We start from the raw sequence: 18786 nt of genomic DNA on the forward strand, positions 1-18786 counted from the left end.
ATACAATCAAATAATCATTTTATTCTTAACAATTTTGATATATTTCAATTTTAACAGAATATATTTACAATTAATTAAGGATATATTTCAACATCGTGGTGACTAGATTCATTTTATATGTTTGAGCACAACATTTCCCGCGCATTCTTCACAAATATCATTAAAACTAACTGCCGTTGCATATTAATAATAGATATAACAAAGATTCGTAAATAAACCTCATGGTCTCTCGTTCGTTTCACTTATTATATAATTATAATGATACCACACGGTAAATATATAAACATCGATAAGAAATCAACATTCCAGAAATTATAAAAATCTCACAATAAACACCTTATAGGTATAACGGAAAACGTAGAACAACAATGAATAAGTACACAAATAAATAAATATGTGTAGGTATATATACAGGACAGGATTATAAAAGTTTATAAAAAGTATCTAAACAACTCTCTAGCATTGTAAATACTAAAAAATTACAATAAATAAATAAACAAAACATTTGAAAAACACCCAAGTGTAATAAATTGTTGAAAAACTTTACGTAATTCGGAACGCATCACAGATATTAGACTAGCATTATAATGGTTTTATTTTTAACCTGTATCGACGCTGTTTGTGTATTTTTGGCGCGTTTACTGCGGTGCGTTGAAATTAGAAATGTAATTTTGTAAACAAGCGTTCGACAGAAACGTCTTCACAACACCTGAACTTATAAATATTTACACATTACAAGAGTAATTTTGATTTTATATGGCAATAAAAAAATATGATCGATATTCACTGTTTAGACCACATTATTTCCATAGTTCCAGCTTTAGTTAGCTGGTAGATAACAAATAGGTGTCTCAGTCATAGCAATGGGCCTAACTAAACTAAGTAAGGCTACTATTATATTTCTAAAGGCCCAAATAGGTGATTCGCTTGACAGTCGTCACCCTCGTGGCCAAGGAACTGCGCAAAGAGCTCTTGGTATCGCGACAGCGTCAAACCACCTTTCCTTCTGTCGTCATCCTGTAAAAAAAGGAAGGAATATAAAGATAAGTCAAACATAGACAAGGCAGCCATACTTGATTTCTGAGTTGAGAGGAATGATAATCAGAAATTGTTCTCCAAGTTCAAAAACCGAGATTTGTCTAATTTAGGTACCGTTAATTTGTTCAAATGCCACAGTAAATCCTTTCATGAGACATCTGTAGGCGCGAGAGCATAAACTTGTCTCTGTCAATTTACTTCTCTCGCGTGTGATCCCGGCAGTAATGGAATCAAAGCGTGGAAGAAGTGTTAACTAGAAGGTGCGCCTACGCAGCCATCGTAACGATTGGCCCCGCGCCAGGAAGAAAGCTCTCTTTATTGTTTTATAAATCTTGTTGCATAATTTTATTTCTGGTTATCGCTTTTTATAACACATATTACATATGTGGACGTTATTTCTGTGCTGTTTGCGCTATATTTGTCTCTCGGAAAACATAGTTTTGCTTAAAACGTAACATGGATTATGAGTTAGTACAGGTTCCCTAAACGCCTGTATAGGTATGCCTGAGGCCTGAGGTACCTAGGTAAGCCAACGCCAAATAGTTGAGGGACCAAACTCAACCATGTATTGCGAAAAAATCGCGAAAGTTTAAAAACCTTTATTGCAAATCCAGCAAGATGGACAGAAATCTAAATACCGTTTCAGGCTTACCATAAGTAAGTCACTTAAGAAGTACCTACAATTAAATCCTGTACCGTTTGAACTTTGTTAAGGAACCGCTTATGCAATCTTAATTGCTATTAGAATGCGGTATGTATTTATAGAAATGCTAAACATAAATATTTCTCACGATGTTATTAACATAACTGACGAATTATGTCGGCTATTACAAAGACATGTTGAACAGCGCACTCAATAATTCATAATTTATCTGCTGAATAATAATTTATTTTGACTTCAAAAGATTTTGCAAAATTTATCGAATCGGTCTTGTGATCTTGACGGGGTGCTATAGAAAGTTCAAGTTTTTAAAATCAATAAAAGATTTGGCTTAGATTTTCAAGTGGTAATAATGGCAATCAAATGAAATCATCAACATAACAATTAAAACGCTTGTTACACATCTAAACTTCCACAGATGTGCATAAGGATTTTCTCATACTGAGAGAGCAAAAGTAATGATAATCACGTTGGTGAAAGAAGAAATATGTTTTCGGACTTTTTGAACTTTAGTCTTCCAATCTTTTCCTCTTGAATCGGCAATTCGAAAGATTTTCTGGCGTTCTTGAATATGTTTTGATAGATCAAATCTGTTCTTACTGTAAGTACCTAGGCACAAGGTATAATTCCTAGGCTTTCAACGAAGATGTTTGCAAAGGCTTGTCAAGAGCCAATTAGATCGCAATGAGCAGTAATCGCACATGTCAATGCCATCAATCTGGTTCGGAAGCCGTTGCCAACGGCACGTGGTAGCGATAGGTAGGTATTTCTAGAACTGCGTGTATTACTACACGATCTATATTCTGAACGTGATTGGCGTACGTCTATGTAGTAATGCATAAACATAATTTACAAAGCGAAATACATAGGTATATAAATATGCCCATTAAATCAAAAGATGAGTTAGTAACATATCCAGAAGTTTCAGTTCCTGACAAAATGACTTTCGGATTATTTTGGTTTTAGGTACCCAGTTTTGCAGTTTATTAGATACTAAAACCACTCCTTCGTTGATAGTCTGATTAGAAACCGTAACCCGCCTTCTGGCGCAGTCAAACAATAATACCTGGCAACACAAGTCTAAGAAAGTGCACTAATTCTGAGACACCAACAATGATTGCAGAGCACAGTGACGGTGAGAATAACATATTGATCACGAAAAACCAAAGATGTAAATAAGTCTACCTGGGATAACTGCCGAAACATTCATTCTGGCTAGAAGATATAACTAGCGATTAGTGCAGACTAATAGAATAGAACGTCTTAATTATTTGCTCCCCGGTATGTTAAAACGATCTTTACATAAATTTTACACAGATTGACAGTTACCTGTAAGTTACTGCAAATCGTAATTAAATCACAATAAATTAATAGTTAGATGTGCATTGCTGTTGCCAGAGGTAACTACCTACTCGTAAATTTAGAATTAACGTATTTTTAGACTAGTTTTAATGGGACGTATCCTACGCATCCAGTGCAATAGGTACATACATACAAAGTAAACTTTTTAAAATGGACCCTTTAAAATCAACAGGTTCTTCAAACTCTACTATGTAAGATTCATGCTTCGATCCCTAAGTACAAATATGTCCTGCAAAATTAATACTTACATTGAGTAGGGAATTAAAAGCGTCGTCTATAACTTTGATGTCCTCCAACACCATCCGTTGTACGCAGTCGTACCTGTACTCTTCGATCCCGATCACTCCGTCCATATTTATGTCTATCATCCTGAAGTTTGTTTCTATAAACGCTTTCATGGCCTGAGGAAAGTCCTCGTATCTACGGCCCACACAGCTGTTCTTGACAGCCTGTTTGAATTCATCCACCGTTATTGTGCCGTCCTGCAAAAACTTGTCATTGAGAACACCCTGTTGGGATTAAAAAAAAATAAAAAAGCGGGAAGCGTGTGCGTGGCTGTGCGTGTGTGTCAATTGAAAATTAGGTTCAATTAATTTATAAGTAATTTGTTAAATTATTCTACCTTTGTTGAGTGCTGTTATTGTTTTAGATTGTATTATTTCAATTAGACTAACTACCAAAACCATCTAATAAATAGCATTCAAGTTTACTGACTTTTTCTTTCTCTTTATCGTCTCCTAATACAAGGTATGTTGAAGTGTTTGGTGTATATTTGGTGTGTACGTTTTAAATGGTGTGAGTGTTTGTGTCGATGTTTGAACTTGACATTTTGTAGAATAAACCACCGATAGAGATGAGAAAAAGTTTTTCATGACGGCCACTTGCTTATCTGCAAATTGGGAGATGGGTACAATTTGACGTAGATATATCATCATTCTCCTGTCCCTATCCCACTTAGATTTTCGGTTAAAGGTGCCACCACGGGCCACTTTCAAACTTCCTCTTTATAATTCATTCTTTATCTTTCATTCACCATACATTCCCTTAAACATTCTCATCTCTGCTCAATTTTTGTAAACCATTAACAGAACTCAAGCGACGATCACAGACTTCACAAAACAGGCCAAGATGCAGAAGTTTCTAGCATCTAAGATCTAGAAGTCTAGACAGACATAGCGTTATTGCGTCCTCCGAAGCGTTGGCGACATCGCGATAGTGTAATGTGTGGATAACCGACATAGTCTGGCACCTTGTCGAAGTCCGCCAGCTGCGCGATCTCCTCCCAGAGGCTGAGCATGATGTGCTGGTACTTCTGCAGGCGGGCGGCGCTGCAGTCGCCCTTGCCTTCCAGCACGCACGTGCGCAGCGCCAGGCAGTGGAAGTCGTGCGCGTCTAGGTAACCGTTGTTGTCGATATCTGGAACATAGACGTTAAACAGTTTTGAAAAAAATATAAGTATATCTACATATGTAGTAGGTGTTATAAAAGGAGGCCAACGTCAATGATTTTGTCCCTTAGCATGTTGTCATAACAGAACGATTAGATCGTCATTTTATCTCAAACACATTGTAGCAGTGCCACCAGATTTGCTAATCATCAATCCAATGACAGTTTAATAGCCCTAGTGATGATGTAGCCATCGTGTCAACACGCGGCATCTGCGCTGAGGACAAGAGCGAGGTTCATTAACATTGTAACAACGATGTCGATCCCCAATCGGTGTCGCAATGAGTTAGCAAACCAGCTGCGGCTGCCCACTTGGCTGCCACTGCATGTAAACAATAGGCAACTATTAATTTAATGGTAGCACTCATGCCAAAACCCAGGGATCCTTCATTTCGCAACCATTAGTGGTTTTTCAAACAGATAATTGATGTCGAAGATTGAGTGGCGCGGGTGTTCAACGGCCAGTGGAAAACGTACATCAATAACTGAATTTGCCAATCATAATAATAGATTCGATGTTAAAATAGTCGATGAAGACATCTGGGTAGGTACTGGGGAAGCACGCGTTGCCTGATACTGTACTAGATATCTGTAGTCTGAACCAGCTGATAAGATGAACAAAATAAATATGTAAGGAAAAACGAATTGGAACTCATTTTTTGAGGGAACTACCTTTGTTGCCTATTCGAAATTGAATAGTAATGTAAAATTAATCCGTAGGTACTACCGCAAAGAAGAACAAAAGCTGTTACAAATTAAACGATGCCAGATCACAGACACGTTATATATTTTACGAACGTCCACAAACATCGAGAGAGTGTAACGAAACATTGCTCATTGAGTTTGAGTGTCGAGTGGATACTTTTCTTGGGAGATAGTAATTGTGAAATCTTGGCAGGTTCGACACGAGATCTCGCGTACGTTCTGTTGTTAATAGATTGATGACCACCTATAATTGCTAAACGAATTCTGTACAGGTCACTGTCATGACGACCACATCTCCTCTGGGTCCATAGATATGTGTTATTCCAAATGGTTCCATGGTATTCTTTTTTAGGTTCTAGGAATCAAATTAGGGTAAAGGGTGATAGGTTTAACCCGAAATTGCTAAATTATCCTAGCTTTGTAGAATCAGGGAGTGAAGCGAGCGCGACCTATCAAGGAGTGAAAGTGAAGGAAGGCATAAGGTTCCGAAGGCGCGGGCGGAGGAACTGGAGATTATACTTATGTACTATATATTTATCTCAGAGAGCCAGTTATGATTTAGGTAAGTATATTAGTCATATAATTGATAGGTAGGATATTATCTCATCAGGCTACATTTTTCGAGGAGGCGCATCCATCGAAGTATAAGACCTCGTTTGAATGCCGGCAGTAGGTTTATCTGCTACCTACATACCTACCTACGTTCGCAAGGTAGGCGAACTCATGAATGAAAAGCTACGGAAACATTTTTTACTTCATGTTTATCTTTTTAAAAAATATTGCTGGCAGCAAAGAAATATTAGCAGAAAAGAAAAAAAACAGCGGAATTTTGTGCAGAGTGCAAAATAATGTTATTCTACTAAGTAAGTGTAAACAAAATGATGAGGAAGTATCGGATGGTTCTAAAATCGCTTGCTGTCTTGTTGATTCACCGCTATAGTTTATTCTAGACTATTAGACTGTTATGAATGAATCAGTGTCTCAAAACTGTTAGTATCTACGTATATCATGTAAACTTGTAATAGGCATCACCACGCCATGTCAGTTTGAAGATAAATGAATTTAAAAATAAAAACTTCGAGCTGGGTCCAGTCCAACGATACAAAACAATTAACTGATTGTTTGATACTTTGTAGACAGACTGGCGTGGACTTTTTGGATGGATTGAAGTAAGAATGGCATAAAGATCACCTTTGAAATAAAAATGTTAGTACATTGCGTTTGTTGGTATATGAAAGCTGAGGCAGAACTTTCGAGTAAAATGTAAATACACTCTTGAACTATAAAGGGACCACTATGGTCTCTATCTCGACCACAGAAGAATTCATTTGTTCTCCATGATCTCAACGTAAGCAGTAGGGCAGGTACAAAGCGGTACTATTTCCTTTAAAGTTTGCCTAGTAATCACACAAGATATCTACAACAACAAATACGTCTATCCAGTCATACGCCCGCTATTATCCTTTCACGTGCGGAAAACCCAAGGAAAAACTCACGATAAACACTGCAAAGACTCACCGTACAGATACCGCACAACAAACGCAACTCTGTTATCCCAGGAGTACGCCATATTGATTGATGATCAACTGTTAGTTTGTTTAGAATTTGTATCGGTTTATAGGAAGCTTAAAGTAGCGCGGCGGCGGTCGCGGCTCAACTGACGGCCGCCGCCCGCGCCTCTCCGCTCCGAATAAACCAACGAAATAAAACAATATTACAAGACGACCACGTCACCAGACACCCTAAATATCTACGCAACGTGGACAACCCGCTCCTCGTTGGCAGGGACACTCGGGCCCAGCTTACGGCACAGTGGCCTCTTCATTGCAAGGTCGTGGGTTGCATTACAGCGCATCTAAATTAAACAGACTTTTTATATCCACTACCAATCGTCGAGTAATTATAACTGCACTAATGACTAATGGGTATCGCATTCTACAGTTGCATCAAAGAAGCTCAGGCGACATTTGGATGTGGCGATAATCTTACGCTTTGATCACCAGCTGAGTGCTCGCAGTTTTGAGATCTATGACAGCAGCCTTTTATCAAAATTTGTACGGTTGCGGAGATTGCGGTTATTTGCGGTTGCAGGGCAACTGTAGGTTTCATAAACCAATTAAAGGCAGGAGGATAATGACAGATATGATGAGATCCAGCACTGCTGGGAAACTAGGAAGATCTCTCTTTGTTTATGAAGAGCGACGTATATTAGGTTCAGCAACTGGAACTCTGACGATATACCTATTACTTCTGAAAAAAATGTTACCAATATTGTCCCGCCTTCTTTCCGAAGCCGGTTTACGATCGCCATCTACTGGTGGTACCGTAAACCAAAGCGTATGACCAAACTACGAATTCAAGTTGTATATGAACTGTTAAATAATTCCACTTACATATTTAGTCAGAATAAATAAATAGCGTAATTTTAATTCGTGGTTATGATAATTTTATTTAATTTTATTACCATAATAATTTATAGTATTCTTTCGAATGTTTAGTAGTCTTTCGAATTGCTGCTTGTAGTGAAACTCACGTATCACTGTCACTGTTTGTCATTGTCAGTGTCAAGCACATATTCTTTTCGAAAAACTAATTGTTTATTTCATTGTATAGCAATAATTTTCTATAAATATATGGTTGTGATTAATTAACTGGTGATATAAGATTTATATTTTTAGAAGAAACATTGTGATGCCATAATGTCTAACAAAACCTACAGTAATTTCGTAAAAGCTACTTCTCCTGAGCAAGAGGCACAAGATAAACAACATATTGGAACAGTTTTAAGTGGAGAGGAAGCCCGAAGATTATACCTAGAAGAGGTAAAGCATGCGAAAGCAACAAATTGTATAAAACGACCACGTGTAACTGAAAATAGGAAAAAGGTTTTGATACAAGAAGAAGTCACACCTCTAACCAATAAGGATTTATTCATTACTGTACAAAACAATGAAGTAGACAAGCTTAAACGTGTATTAGATAGTTGTCCTGATAAGATAAACCTTGTTGATGAATTCGGATGGAGTTTGCTCATGATAGCTTGCCAGGCAAACTCAGTTGATGTTGTAAAACTACTTCTAGAGAGAGGCATAGATATGTCTGTTAGAGATAAAGGCGGGAACTCCGCCCGAAGCTTAGTCATAAAGAATAAAAACTATATTTTAGCTGACATTTTACTAAGGTACAAGCAAAAAGAAACTCCAACAACACCAAAACATGCAAATAAAAAAGTTAAATCAACAGAGGAGTTTTTATGTGAGATTTGTAATAAAACATTTCCTAGTAGAGAAGATCATTTATCATCAACAATACATAATATAAGTGCAAGCAAAGGCAAGAAAATAACAGCAAAATATGTTTTACCAGAGTCAAATAAAGGATATCAGTTGATGTTAAAAGGAGGTTGGGACAAGCAGTCTGGCTTGGGACGGGATGGCTCTGGTAAACTGTATCCTATCAGAACAGTACAGAAGAAAGACAGGAAAGGCCTTGGACATGCAAAACAAACAAATATAGACAAATCACAAGACAACGTGAAACATAAAAATAGAACAAAGTTGGCAAGAGACCACCACAGTGACAAATCATTTGAAATAAAGTTTAGGCGGGAATTCTACTGAAACTTTTTGTTTTATTTACTTATTGCTTACAACACAAAAATAATAATAAAATAAGCTGCCACAAGGAGCAAGTTGTAAATGATGCTACTTTACTACAATATTATAAAGCCAATCGAATTTAATTTTCTGTCACTTAAGATAATAGTGGCATCCACATTATCACATAACTTTTTATCTCATCTTACACACTATAATACAATATTATAGAAACATGTAATGATAAAAAAATATGTCAAATACTTATAAAACCATCTTAGCTATCTGATAAAGGTCAAGATAATCTACTATATGGTTATGTAATGAAAGTAATCAAATTGGAAAAATATATTTAATTCATTTTGGTAGAAAGGCACTGCACGTAACATTTGCAGATGTTAAACTTTCTTAAAACAACCAGTATGTAATACTTTATAGAATACATTTTGAGGCATTTTGGTATTTGATTTGTGCACATTGCATAAAAATAAACTATAAAACCTGTCATGAATTAAATTCCTTTTTAAACTTGAAGACTTTTGTGATTAGCATAAAAATATAATAATTATTATCATCTTTAGTTACTTTCACTTACATCTATCTATGATACAATATATTCTCCTATATGCTCATATAACACTGCTGACAGTTATCAAAGGTTGGGGGCCACCCAGTTGAGGAAATTGACAGCAAGTTCAAATCCTACAAAACAGGCAGCATTGGCTGGGAAGGCTCTGATCATGACAGGGGCAACACCCTTGTACAATGCTGTGGGGCCTTCTCTCTCCATCAGCTGTTTGAACACATCCCTCATACCGTTGGGGTATGTGCCCTCAGGAGCTGTCTGCAGTCTGCTCTTCAGCACATCGGCGGGCATGCCTACCAGCCAGTTAGCTATTCCAGCACAACCACCAGCCACTATGGTTGCCATCATCTTCAGTTTAGCACTGGCATCCTCGGGGACCAAGACTTCTTTGACCCACTCATAGGTCATGAAGTACATGCCACTGGCAGGCACGTCTCTCAGTATGGTGGCCACGCTGCCCTTGTATATGCTCCTCATTCCTCCCTCAGCATACAGCTGCCTGGCACAGTCAACCATGCCTGTGTACTTTTGTGGTACATTACCACCCTGTTGAATCTGAAGCAGACATTTGATGCGCTCCCCTGGTGCCATTATAGATGTGGTGAATATACCAGAGAAGGCACCCGCAGCAAACAGCTCAGGTTTAGATAGAACTTGATTTTCATCCGATTTAATCAGTTTCTTGCCGAGTCCAAAGCCAAAGAAACTAATTGCGAAAATCGGGGCTACTCCAGTGAGAGGTGCGGACATACCCTTGTATAATCCTCTGAAGCCTTCTTTCTGTATAGTCTTCTTGAAGCAGTCATATGTGCCAGCGTATAAAGCTATTTCCCCCGATTGTGGCACGGGCATAGTCTGTAGTCTCACTTTAATCGTGTCCATGGGATGGCCCGCTAAAACAGTGCAGACACCACCGAAACCACCACTTAAAAAATATTTTATTGGGCTACTGTTTTCCGACATTTTCGTTTCGTTTATTCGTTCGCAGGAGAAAGGACAGGTAACCTTAGGAAACTCGTTTATAATCGAAACACTTTGGAATTATTTTATAATCAACAGCTGTGAGCTGTCTTGCTAAATGTCAAAGTCCAAATAAAGTTGCGTTCCAGTTCCGGACCCTGACTAAACACTTTCAAACTGTAGAACCAACAACCGTCGCCTGCGGTTCTATTTCGTAGAAAAAAAATGTTTTGTCCTAGTTTGACTATAATTTATACCGCTGATAATTATTCATTTCTCCTTATTGCTATTCATTTAGTTATTAATTTTGCGAAGCAAAACAATAAAATGGATATATTTTACTTTTAACGTCTAGAAAGAGACATTTTTTTTGTTTTTTGAGAAGCTCCAATTTGTTTAACTTTCCTAAAAATTTTTTACGTTTTGTTTAAATTTTTTATATTCTATCTTTGTCCACATATATACCGCACACGACAAAAATACTCATGTAACCGCAACTCGGGCTCCCAAGATACAGGCCTAGCCTAGTTTGGGGACCGCCGATCCAAGAAAGCAATGTCTGCGACTACAATATAGTTACACCTAACAAATGTACCTTACTTAATTTTAAGGCAAACATGTATGTAACTGTGGATAAATAAATTTTATTATTATTATTATATTATTATTATATGCCGATGATATGCGCATTCAGGCTTTCAATCTTCCACAGTTATGGTATGGCAGGTCATGTCAGTTGTCACACAGTCACATTGTCAGCTCAACAAGTCAGCTGCTTCCTTGCTTGTTGAACACAAACAAAACTTGAAACCTGCGCTTGAAACTGAACTTTTGAGAATCGCTTAAAGTTTGTTGAAGTTATTTTCTTTCGCATCATCTTGTTGTTTAATATTCAAAATGATGCGAAAGAAGATAACTTCAACAATATAGGTGCACCCTTCTACGTCAATATGTAGCTTTAGAATAATTGTAATTCTAATTAAATACTCACCGACAACACCTAAAAAATACCAAATCCTATAGATGTGTAATAGTTGAAAATCAAAAATGTCGTGTTCGAAAGAAGAAATTGAAAGAAAGCGCCTGGCAGCGCTTCAGAAACGACAGCAAGTTCTGTCTCATAGCAGTAACACTAATCAAAATACTCCCTCAAAGTCGTGGCCTAGTCAAATCAGCAGTCCGCAGCCGTGCTCATCAAATGGTGCATTTAAATCATCAATGACAAGTAATTCGAATAGGAGCCACCCTTACTCCAAGCCTAAGACTGGCAGAAGTGAGGAGAATAACGTGCCTGTCGGCAAAGTGGTCAGTGGAACTGTGTACCTGATATCTGAAGACAGATTTGAGGTGAACCCCTCTGAATTCTGTGCACCTCTCATTAATATATTTAAGAGTTTGCCTTCTAAAAGTTATGGTATGTATCTTTTCATTTCAAACCTAAATGTCAATCATTTGTCTATGTGTGTTAATTTATTCATTTTTTGTATGGATTCATTTCAGATGCAAAATCAAAGTTGTGGAACTTCTCAGTGAATGATTACCAGCAGTTGATGTCAAAAGTGGCGCCATTGGCACCACACATAGTCCTAGGTCCTATCCCACCATATGTACTGAGGGTAAGCATTATATTTCTCTTCATCTCTTTAAAACTAAAGCCAATGAATTTTTATCAGAATTTCAGGGTTCAAAACACTCAACATAACGTCATGTCACACAGTGGAACTCCAGAATTACCAAAATATTTCAAACGCAAAGGACTGTGTTATTCACTTTTACAATATGGTTTTTGAATCATTTCATTAAATTTTCTGTAACACCTACTTTCATATTATAAACATTTCACTATGTTAAAGTGGGTATAAAATGAATTATCATTTACTTATATATTTCTGTCCAACAACCTTAGGTGTTAAGAGAAGAATCAATGGATCCCAGCTGTGTGGACCTGTCTCCTGTGGAAGCCACATTGAGAAATAAACTGATGCCATTCCAAGCGGAAGGAGTCAGGTAATATTTATTACATAAACCTATAATTCATGATGACCTCATTTTTATCATTAGGGTAAATATGTTTTATGTTGTTACATGGACAGGAAACAAATGCAACAAATCAAAGAATATAAAAATTGCTTCATGCATTTACAAGTTGTAAATATTATAACAAACAAGTTTGTTTAATAACTAGCTTTGTTTGCGGTTTCAGTTTGAGGCAAAAAATTCTCATATGTTTCCTCATTGTAAGCTACCTACCAAATCTAAATAAGTACATTAACAGTACATAAATTCGAAATAAGCTACTTCAGCCATTGTTTAGTTACAATATGTGTCATTGTATCATTTAATGTATATTTATGTGTTTCCTATGGGCCTAAAATGCCTTATTTAAATACATATAACTGTTATATTTATTTAAATCAGGCATTTAAATAATATATATTTAATAAATATAAATAGTGTAACTAACACAACTTTCTTTAATATAAGAGTTATTCATTTCCAATAAAAATGATCAATAAATGAATCCAAAAATCATCTTGCTTTTGATACCACCAAAACAACCGTATATGATGGTCTCAGGTTCGGCATATCTCGTCGCGGGCGCTGCATGATAGCGGACGACATGGGGCTGGGCAAGACTTTCCAGGCCCTCGCCATTGCCAGCTACTACCGACACAACTGGCCTCTGCTTATAGTCACCACTTCCTCTATGAGGTGAGTTACCCCAAAACCTGGTTATCAGGTTAGCTGGAACAGATTTATTTAGAAACAACCTGTGCCTGTACGTTCCTTCTTGTTTTTCTTATAGTTTAGGTGCAAAATTCGTAAATTATAAATATTTACTTCTAATTTCGTGATATGATGCCATCCTCAATATATGTATTGTCACACTGTCTAAATTAAACTATTTAACTTTAAATCATCATATCATTCACTAACACGAGCCATAGATATCATCCATCTAGCTTCCGTCAGCGGTTTCAGCCGTTTTCACCCGAATACAAAAATAAATAGCCGTCCTTGGTAAATGGGCTAGTTTCTGAGACTATCGCATTTAAACAAAGAAACTCTCAGCTTTATAATATTGGTACTTATCCCCACTACCACAATTTTATATCCGTTTTCCTCTGATAACCACTTGAGTGATTATTCGCAGGGAGACATGGCAGAGTAAGATCCAGGAGTTGTTACCATCCATTCCTATGATGAACATAGCCACGCTCACCTCAGGGAAGGACACACAGTTTGTTGCTGATAAACAAGTAAGCATCGTGAAGGTTTTACTCCATTTATTTAATTTTGTATCGGTGATTAAAAAAAAACAATCAGCAATTGAAATGCTACAGAATGTTTTTTTCTTATATTGCACTTTTCAGACGGAGGTAGTCATAGTTAGCTACAAAATCACTAGCATGTATCAAGATTTGTTGAAGAGTAAAAAGTTTGGAGTTGTTATTATTGTAAGTATCAATTTCATATACTATCCCTTTGTAACAAAACAAGCGAAATGCCATGCCTATTTTTTCTTAAACAAGTATAAACGGCGGTATGGTCGGCATTTGCCGCATCTCAGCCACGGCACGCGCGGCTTTTGGTTGCCGGCGGCAGTTTGCTTGCGGCTTCGATACGGAGTGGTAGTGTTGTCGTATAATTCATAGAAGTAAATAACGAAATGACAGAATTTAACTGGGATGATAGTGCAGTACTTTTATTAATAGAAAAGTATCAAGAAAATGAACCATTGTGGAACCCAAGGCATATGGATTTCAAGAATCGCGAATAATAACATACAACACTACACTTGCGATACACGCAACTATATCATAGTCCAACATCTTTCAATCCTACGTACACGACTAACTTCGACGAAAGTCACAACACTACTGCGAAAATTGCAACCGCATCTGCAGGCCGCCGGCAACATTCAGCGGCAAGGCGGTCTGAAACCCGGCGGCATGTGTGGATGCCCATAACAACAAATACTGGAAACTAGAATTAAATTAATATTTTTGGGGCTCCCATACAACAAACGTGATTTTTTTGTCCGTTTTATAAATAATGGTACGGAACCCTTCGTGCGCGAGTCCGACTCGCACTTGGTCGGTTTTTTACTCCTAACTAATATTGAGGTCCATTAAGTTTTTTTTTATTGTTATACAACTTTTATTCCACTTTTAGGACGAATCTCACTACTTAAAGTCTCACAAGGCCCAGTGCACGGTGGCACTGAGCAGTATCACTCGGCAGTGTTCCCGCGCCGTGCTGCTGAGCGGCACGCCGGCCCTCAGCCGCCCCGCCGAGCTGTACACGCAGCTAGCACTCATAGAGCCTGGCTTCTTCTCTTCTTATACAGAGTATGGTAAGTGCCACAAGGCGCAGTGCTGTGAGCGGCACGCCGGCCCTCAGCCGCCCCGCCGAGCTGTACACGCAGCTAGCACTCATAGAGCCTGGCTTCTTCTCTTCTTATACAGAGTATGGTAAGTGCCACAAGGCGCAGTGCTGTGAGCGGCACGCCGGCCCTCAGCCGCCCCGCCGAGCTGTACACGCAGCTAGCACTCATAGAGCCTGGCTTCTTCTCTTCTTATACAGAGTATGGTAAGTGCCACAAGGCGCAGTGCTGTGAGCGGCACGCCGGCCCTCAGCCGCCCCGCCGAGCTGTACACGCAGCTAGCACTCATAGAGCCTGGCTTCTTCTCTTCTTATACAGAGTATGGTAAGTGCCACAAGGCGCAGTGCTGTGAGCGGCACGCCGGCCCTCAGCCGCCCCGCCGAGCTGTACACGCAGCTAGCACTCATAGAGCCTGGCTTCTTCTCTTCTTATACAGAGTATGGTAAGAGAAGTCAGAAAGTCTGATAACTAGTCTTGCCAAGGGGTGTTGGGAGACCCAGTAAATGGGTTTGGGTTGAGGAGGTCAGGTAGGCATTTGCTCCATTTAAAACATCGGTATTCAACATAGTTGGGAAAAGCCTGGGTATATGGATGATGTATGTGATAGGTTATTAAAATTGTAAATCACTTATATCGGGTGTGTCGCTCACAATCACATTAATTAATATACTTGTTAATATTAACACAAAGAAAAAAAAAATACGTAAAAATAAAAAAATAAAATTTTCAAACAAAATAGAATAAAAATGTGCGAAAATTAGAACACCATATAAAAGTCAGTCATTATAAACAACTGAAATTATCCCTTGGAAACTGACAGCTCATTTTCAACTGTCATTGTTCAACTGCTCATTGTCAACTGATCAAAACACTCGATACTCCTAACTTTATCTCTACGTTACACGTCATGATGTTGTAAATTATAAAAACGAAAAATGACTCCTGTGGTTATTTTTTACAATTCGCCATAGAATATCATGAACTATATGCGATAGGATTTAATGTGATTGTGAACGACACACCCTGTATAAATATTATTATCACGCTCAGGTAAGCGTTACTGCGACGGCAAACAGACCAACTTCGGCTGGGACATGACGGGGCAGTCGAACCTGCCCGAGCTGCAGATAATACTGCAGAAGCGCTTCCTCATCAGACGCACCAAGGAACAGGTCCTCACTAGCTTGGAGGAGAAGACTAGGTATGTACTATCTCTGTAGAGTATTTTGATTATGTAGATTTTTGGTTCGAACTAGTAGTCTCTCGCGGTATTTGTTTATAACTATTTTTTTTTGGCTGTATTAGTTTCTAAGTGTTTTTTTTTGCTAAAATCGTGGCATTTTTTTCTCTTTCTATGCGTATTATTAATTAGGTATTTTTAAAATTACTGCGAAATTGCAAACCTTTCTATACGAACACCTAACAATGGACTCAAGAGTACACTATTTTCCGTGACATATCGCTATATACAAGAGATACATTTTCAATCATTTTGTCTTTCAGAGAGACAGTCCTCTTAGACTCCACTCTGCTACAACATACAGACACAGACAAGGGTCTGACCGACATGGCGGAGGCTTACAAGAGCAGTCGCGCCTCCGACAAGCACGCGGCACTTATAACTTACTTCAGCGAGTCGGCTAAGGTCAAGATACCTGCTATCTGGTGAGGGTTTACTTAATTTAGGTTAGCTTTTCAAAAACAAAAATTTAGAGCCTTCTTTTCGGGAAGTCGGTTAAAAAAGGGGGATAAAGTGGGGAAAATCTATGGCCAAACTATGAAATATATTTATCGTCCTCCGAGTAAATTTTTAAGTGTCAGTTTACAGTTCTGACCTTTTCTTATATCTCTCAATATTGTTTTACAATAATGGACCTTAATCCTTTGCTATAGGGGCATCTAGTGACAGACGCTTACACACATATTATTCACTAAACGTGCAATAATGAACCATATTCCCTTGTAACACGGTGCAGCCAGTACATCCGTCAATTAGTGGCGGACGGACCAGCAGAGAAGTTCCTAGTGTTCGCCCATCATCGCACCGTGATCGACGCTGTTTGCACGACGCTGGACGAAGAGAACTTAGGATATATATCCATTGTGGGATCTACGCCTGCTAATACTAGAGCGGTTAGTATTGTATTTGTAGTATTATTAATAGGGTGCCTTTAAAAAATCTCAAAATATACGATATGTTTCAGTCAAATGTAAGTGTGTAAGTAATAGTTCCTTTGACAGTTATTTTAGTTGGTAACACTGAACTCAGTTTAAGTTTGTCAACATTCTCAGGTCATGTTTCCTCTCTCATTTTATGTTATTTACTTTAAAAATATTTTTTTATTTGTCGCCTAAAATAGCTTGCCATGTTGTATGTAAATGGTCGACGCAAGCTGGGTGATAGATTTTTTTATCCACATCGATCTATGAATTCTACCATTAAGGGTGCATCTACACGGTCCAAGTAAAGTTGAGGCAAATGCGCAGGTTACATGCATCTCTTGTCACTAGCGCATGTTAACTTGCTCCTGCAAGCACATGCACCGTGTAAACGCACTCTAATTAACAGTCATATAAGACAATATTTTTTTTTCTAAATAATATTTTTTAATAATTTCTTTCTTTCAATATACCCAGGAGCTAGTGGACAGGTTCCAGCACAGCGACTCATGTCGTTGCGCGGTGCTGTCCATCACGGCGGCTAACTCCGGCCTCACGCTCACCGCCGCCAGTCTCGTGCTCTTCGCTGAACTGCATTGGAACCCCGGGGTAAGCTGGTTGAATGTTCAGGAGCTACACATGTTCTAGCACAATATTACGATGTAATTTTATTATATGAGATGACGTAATATTGCTTGCACGGTTTTTATGTCCTCCCTGTCTTATGTGGTCCCCCTACATTTTATTTACTTCCGTTTTATACTTTTGCTATGTACTCTTAATAGGGATTCTCCATGCACTTCCATCGTGCAGCCCTTAAGTTCTACCCTATATACTCCCCCTATGAACTCCCGCACTGTTCCTAGCCTTATAGGAAACAGTGCGTTGACGGAACGCGCGTGATTTGGTGACATATCGTCGGTCGAACACTGTTTTGTGCCTTAAACACTTTTCAGCTGAAATATTTCCATTGCACTTTGTCAGATCCTGACGCAGGCGGAGTCCCGCGCGCACCGCCTGGGCCAGCGCGGCGCTGTGCGCGTGCGCTACCTGCTGGCGCCGCGCACCGCCGACGACCTCATGTGGCCCATGCTGCAGGGGAAGCTCAATGTATGTACCTGATGGTATATAATCTACATCATCTTCCGAGCCTTTTCCAGTTGTCTTGTTAATCCAGGGCTTCACCTATCTACAGACTAAATGTCAACCAACTCGGCCTATCCGTTTTGCGTGAAAGAAAAACAAACATACATCCACACATTCTCACAAACTTTCACAAGCATATGTTCAATTAAAACGCCTACACTAAAATGATTTCTATTATTTAAATTCTGTTTCAGGTGCTCAATGATGTAGGATTAAGTAGAGATACATTTGAGCACACTACTATGAAACATCAGGTAAGCAATAATTTTTTTAATAGCGTATCGTACAATGGTCCGAGATGACAAAAAGTTTGGCTACAACCTCTACTTTTATAACTTTTTTTCAGGATAGTAAAAACAACATATCCCAATATTTAACACCCTGTACCATGCCTAAGAATAAGAACGATTACATTCCCGGCACGAACATTAGAAAGGACTCAATTAAAAGTGACGTCACGAACGAACAGACAAGCGAACAAACAAACACACACACACAAAACGGTGATGACGTCGACAAGTCATTCTTAGATGATGATGAAGATGATGAGTTACTCGCCAATCTAGATCTATAGTTTAAGTTATTGTGATATTTATTAAAGTTATAAATGTTTTTTGCATATTTTTGTTTTTTATTTGCACTTAAATTGGTTCGGATGAGTAGACCGAAGAGGCCGTCAAAAAAGAAACAAACTACTTGGACCACTTTTATTTGTTGATTTAATTTTGAAATTGATTGT

The 18786-nt window shown here is 38.4% G+C and overlaps 4 protein-coding genes across 6 annotated transcripts; 2 read left to right on the forward strand and 2 right to left on the reverse strand.

Annotated features, from left to right (window-relative positions):
* Positions 1-17: 17 nt before the first annotated feature.
* LOC110373234 (sarcoplasmic calcium-binding protein, alpha chain) lies at positions 18-6932 on the reverse strand. Of its 3 annotated transcripts, none has more exons than XM_049846556.2 (4): positions 6731-6932; positions 4311-4477; positions 3310-3570; positions 18-1017 (listed from the first exon to the last, which is right to left on the reverse strand). In XM_049846556.2, the coding sequence occupies exons 1-4, from the start codon at positions 6780-6782 to the stop codon at positions 895-897; spliced, it is 603 nt and encodes a 200-aa protein (XP_049702513.1). In that variant the 5' UTR covers positions 6783-6932; the 3' UTR covers positions 18-894. The 3 variants fall into 3 exon arrangements, with proteins under 3 accessions (XP_049702513.1, XP_021186118.1, XP_021186120.1); XM_021330443.3 differs by having other exon boundaries at positions 3310-3543; positions 4299-4477; positions 6731-6920; XM_021330445.3 differs by having other exon boundaries at positions 3310-3543; positions 6731-6919.
* An 819-nt stretch (positions 6933-7751) lies between these two features.
* Positions 7752-8834, forward strand: LOC110373232 (G patch domain and ankyrin repeat-containing protein 1 homolog). Its single transcript, XM_021330441.3, has one exon. It carries the CDS (start codon positions 7912-7914, stop codon positions 8830-8832), a length of 921 nt encoding a protein of 306 aa, XP_021186116.3. The 5' UTR covers positions 7752-7911; the 3' UTR covers positions 8833-8834.
* On the reverse strand, positions 8824-10514 carry LOC110373233 (mitochondrial carnitine/acylcarnitine carrier protein). Its single transcript, XM_021330442.3, has one exon. The coding sequence runs from the start codon at positions 10355-10357 to the stop codon at positions 9461-9463; it is 897 nt and encodes a 298-aa protein (XP_021186117.1). The 5' UTR covers positions 10358-10514; the 3' UTR covers positions 8824-9460.
* Positions 10515-11136: 622 nt separating this feature from the next.
* On the forward strand, positions 11137-18668 carry LOC110373213 (SWI/SNF-related matrix-associated actin-dependent regulator of chromatin subfamily A-like protein 1). Its single transcript, XM_064039151.1, has 14 exons — positions 11137-11768; positions 11855-11970; positions 12261-12361; positions 12932-13066; positions 13509-13614; positions 13729-13812; positions 14531-14711; positions 15792-15942; positions 16245-16406; positions 16718-16874; positions 17379-17510; positions 17886-18011; positions 18242-18301; positions 18394-18668. Exons 1-14 carry the CDS (start codon positions 11402-11404, stop codon positions 18619-18621), a joined length of 2106 nt encoding a protein of 701 aa, XP_063895221.1. The 5' UTR covers positions 11137-11401; the 3' UTR covers positions 18622-18668.
* Positions 18669-18786: the final 118 nt, after the last annotated feature.

The sequence above is a fragment of the Helicoverpa armigera genome, chromosome 18, assembly GCF_030705265.1.
Source record: "Helicoverpa armigera isolate CAAS_96S chromosome 18, ASM3070526v1, whole genome shotgun sequence".
NCBI lineage: Eukaryota > Metazoa > Arthropoda > Insecta > Lepidoptera > Noctuidae > Helicoverpa > Helicoverpa armigera.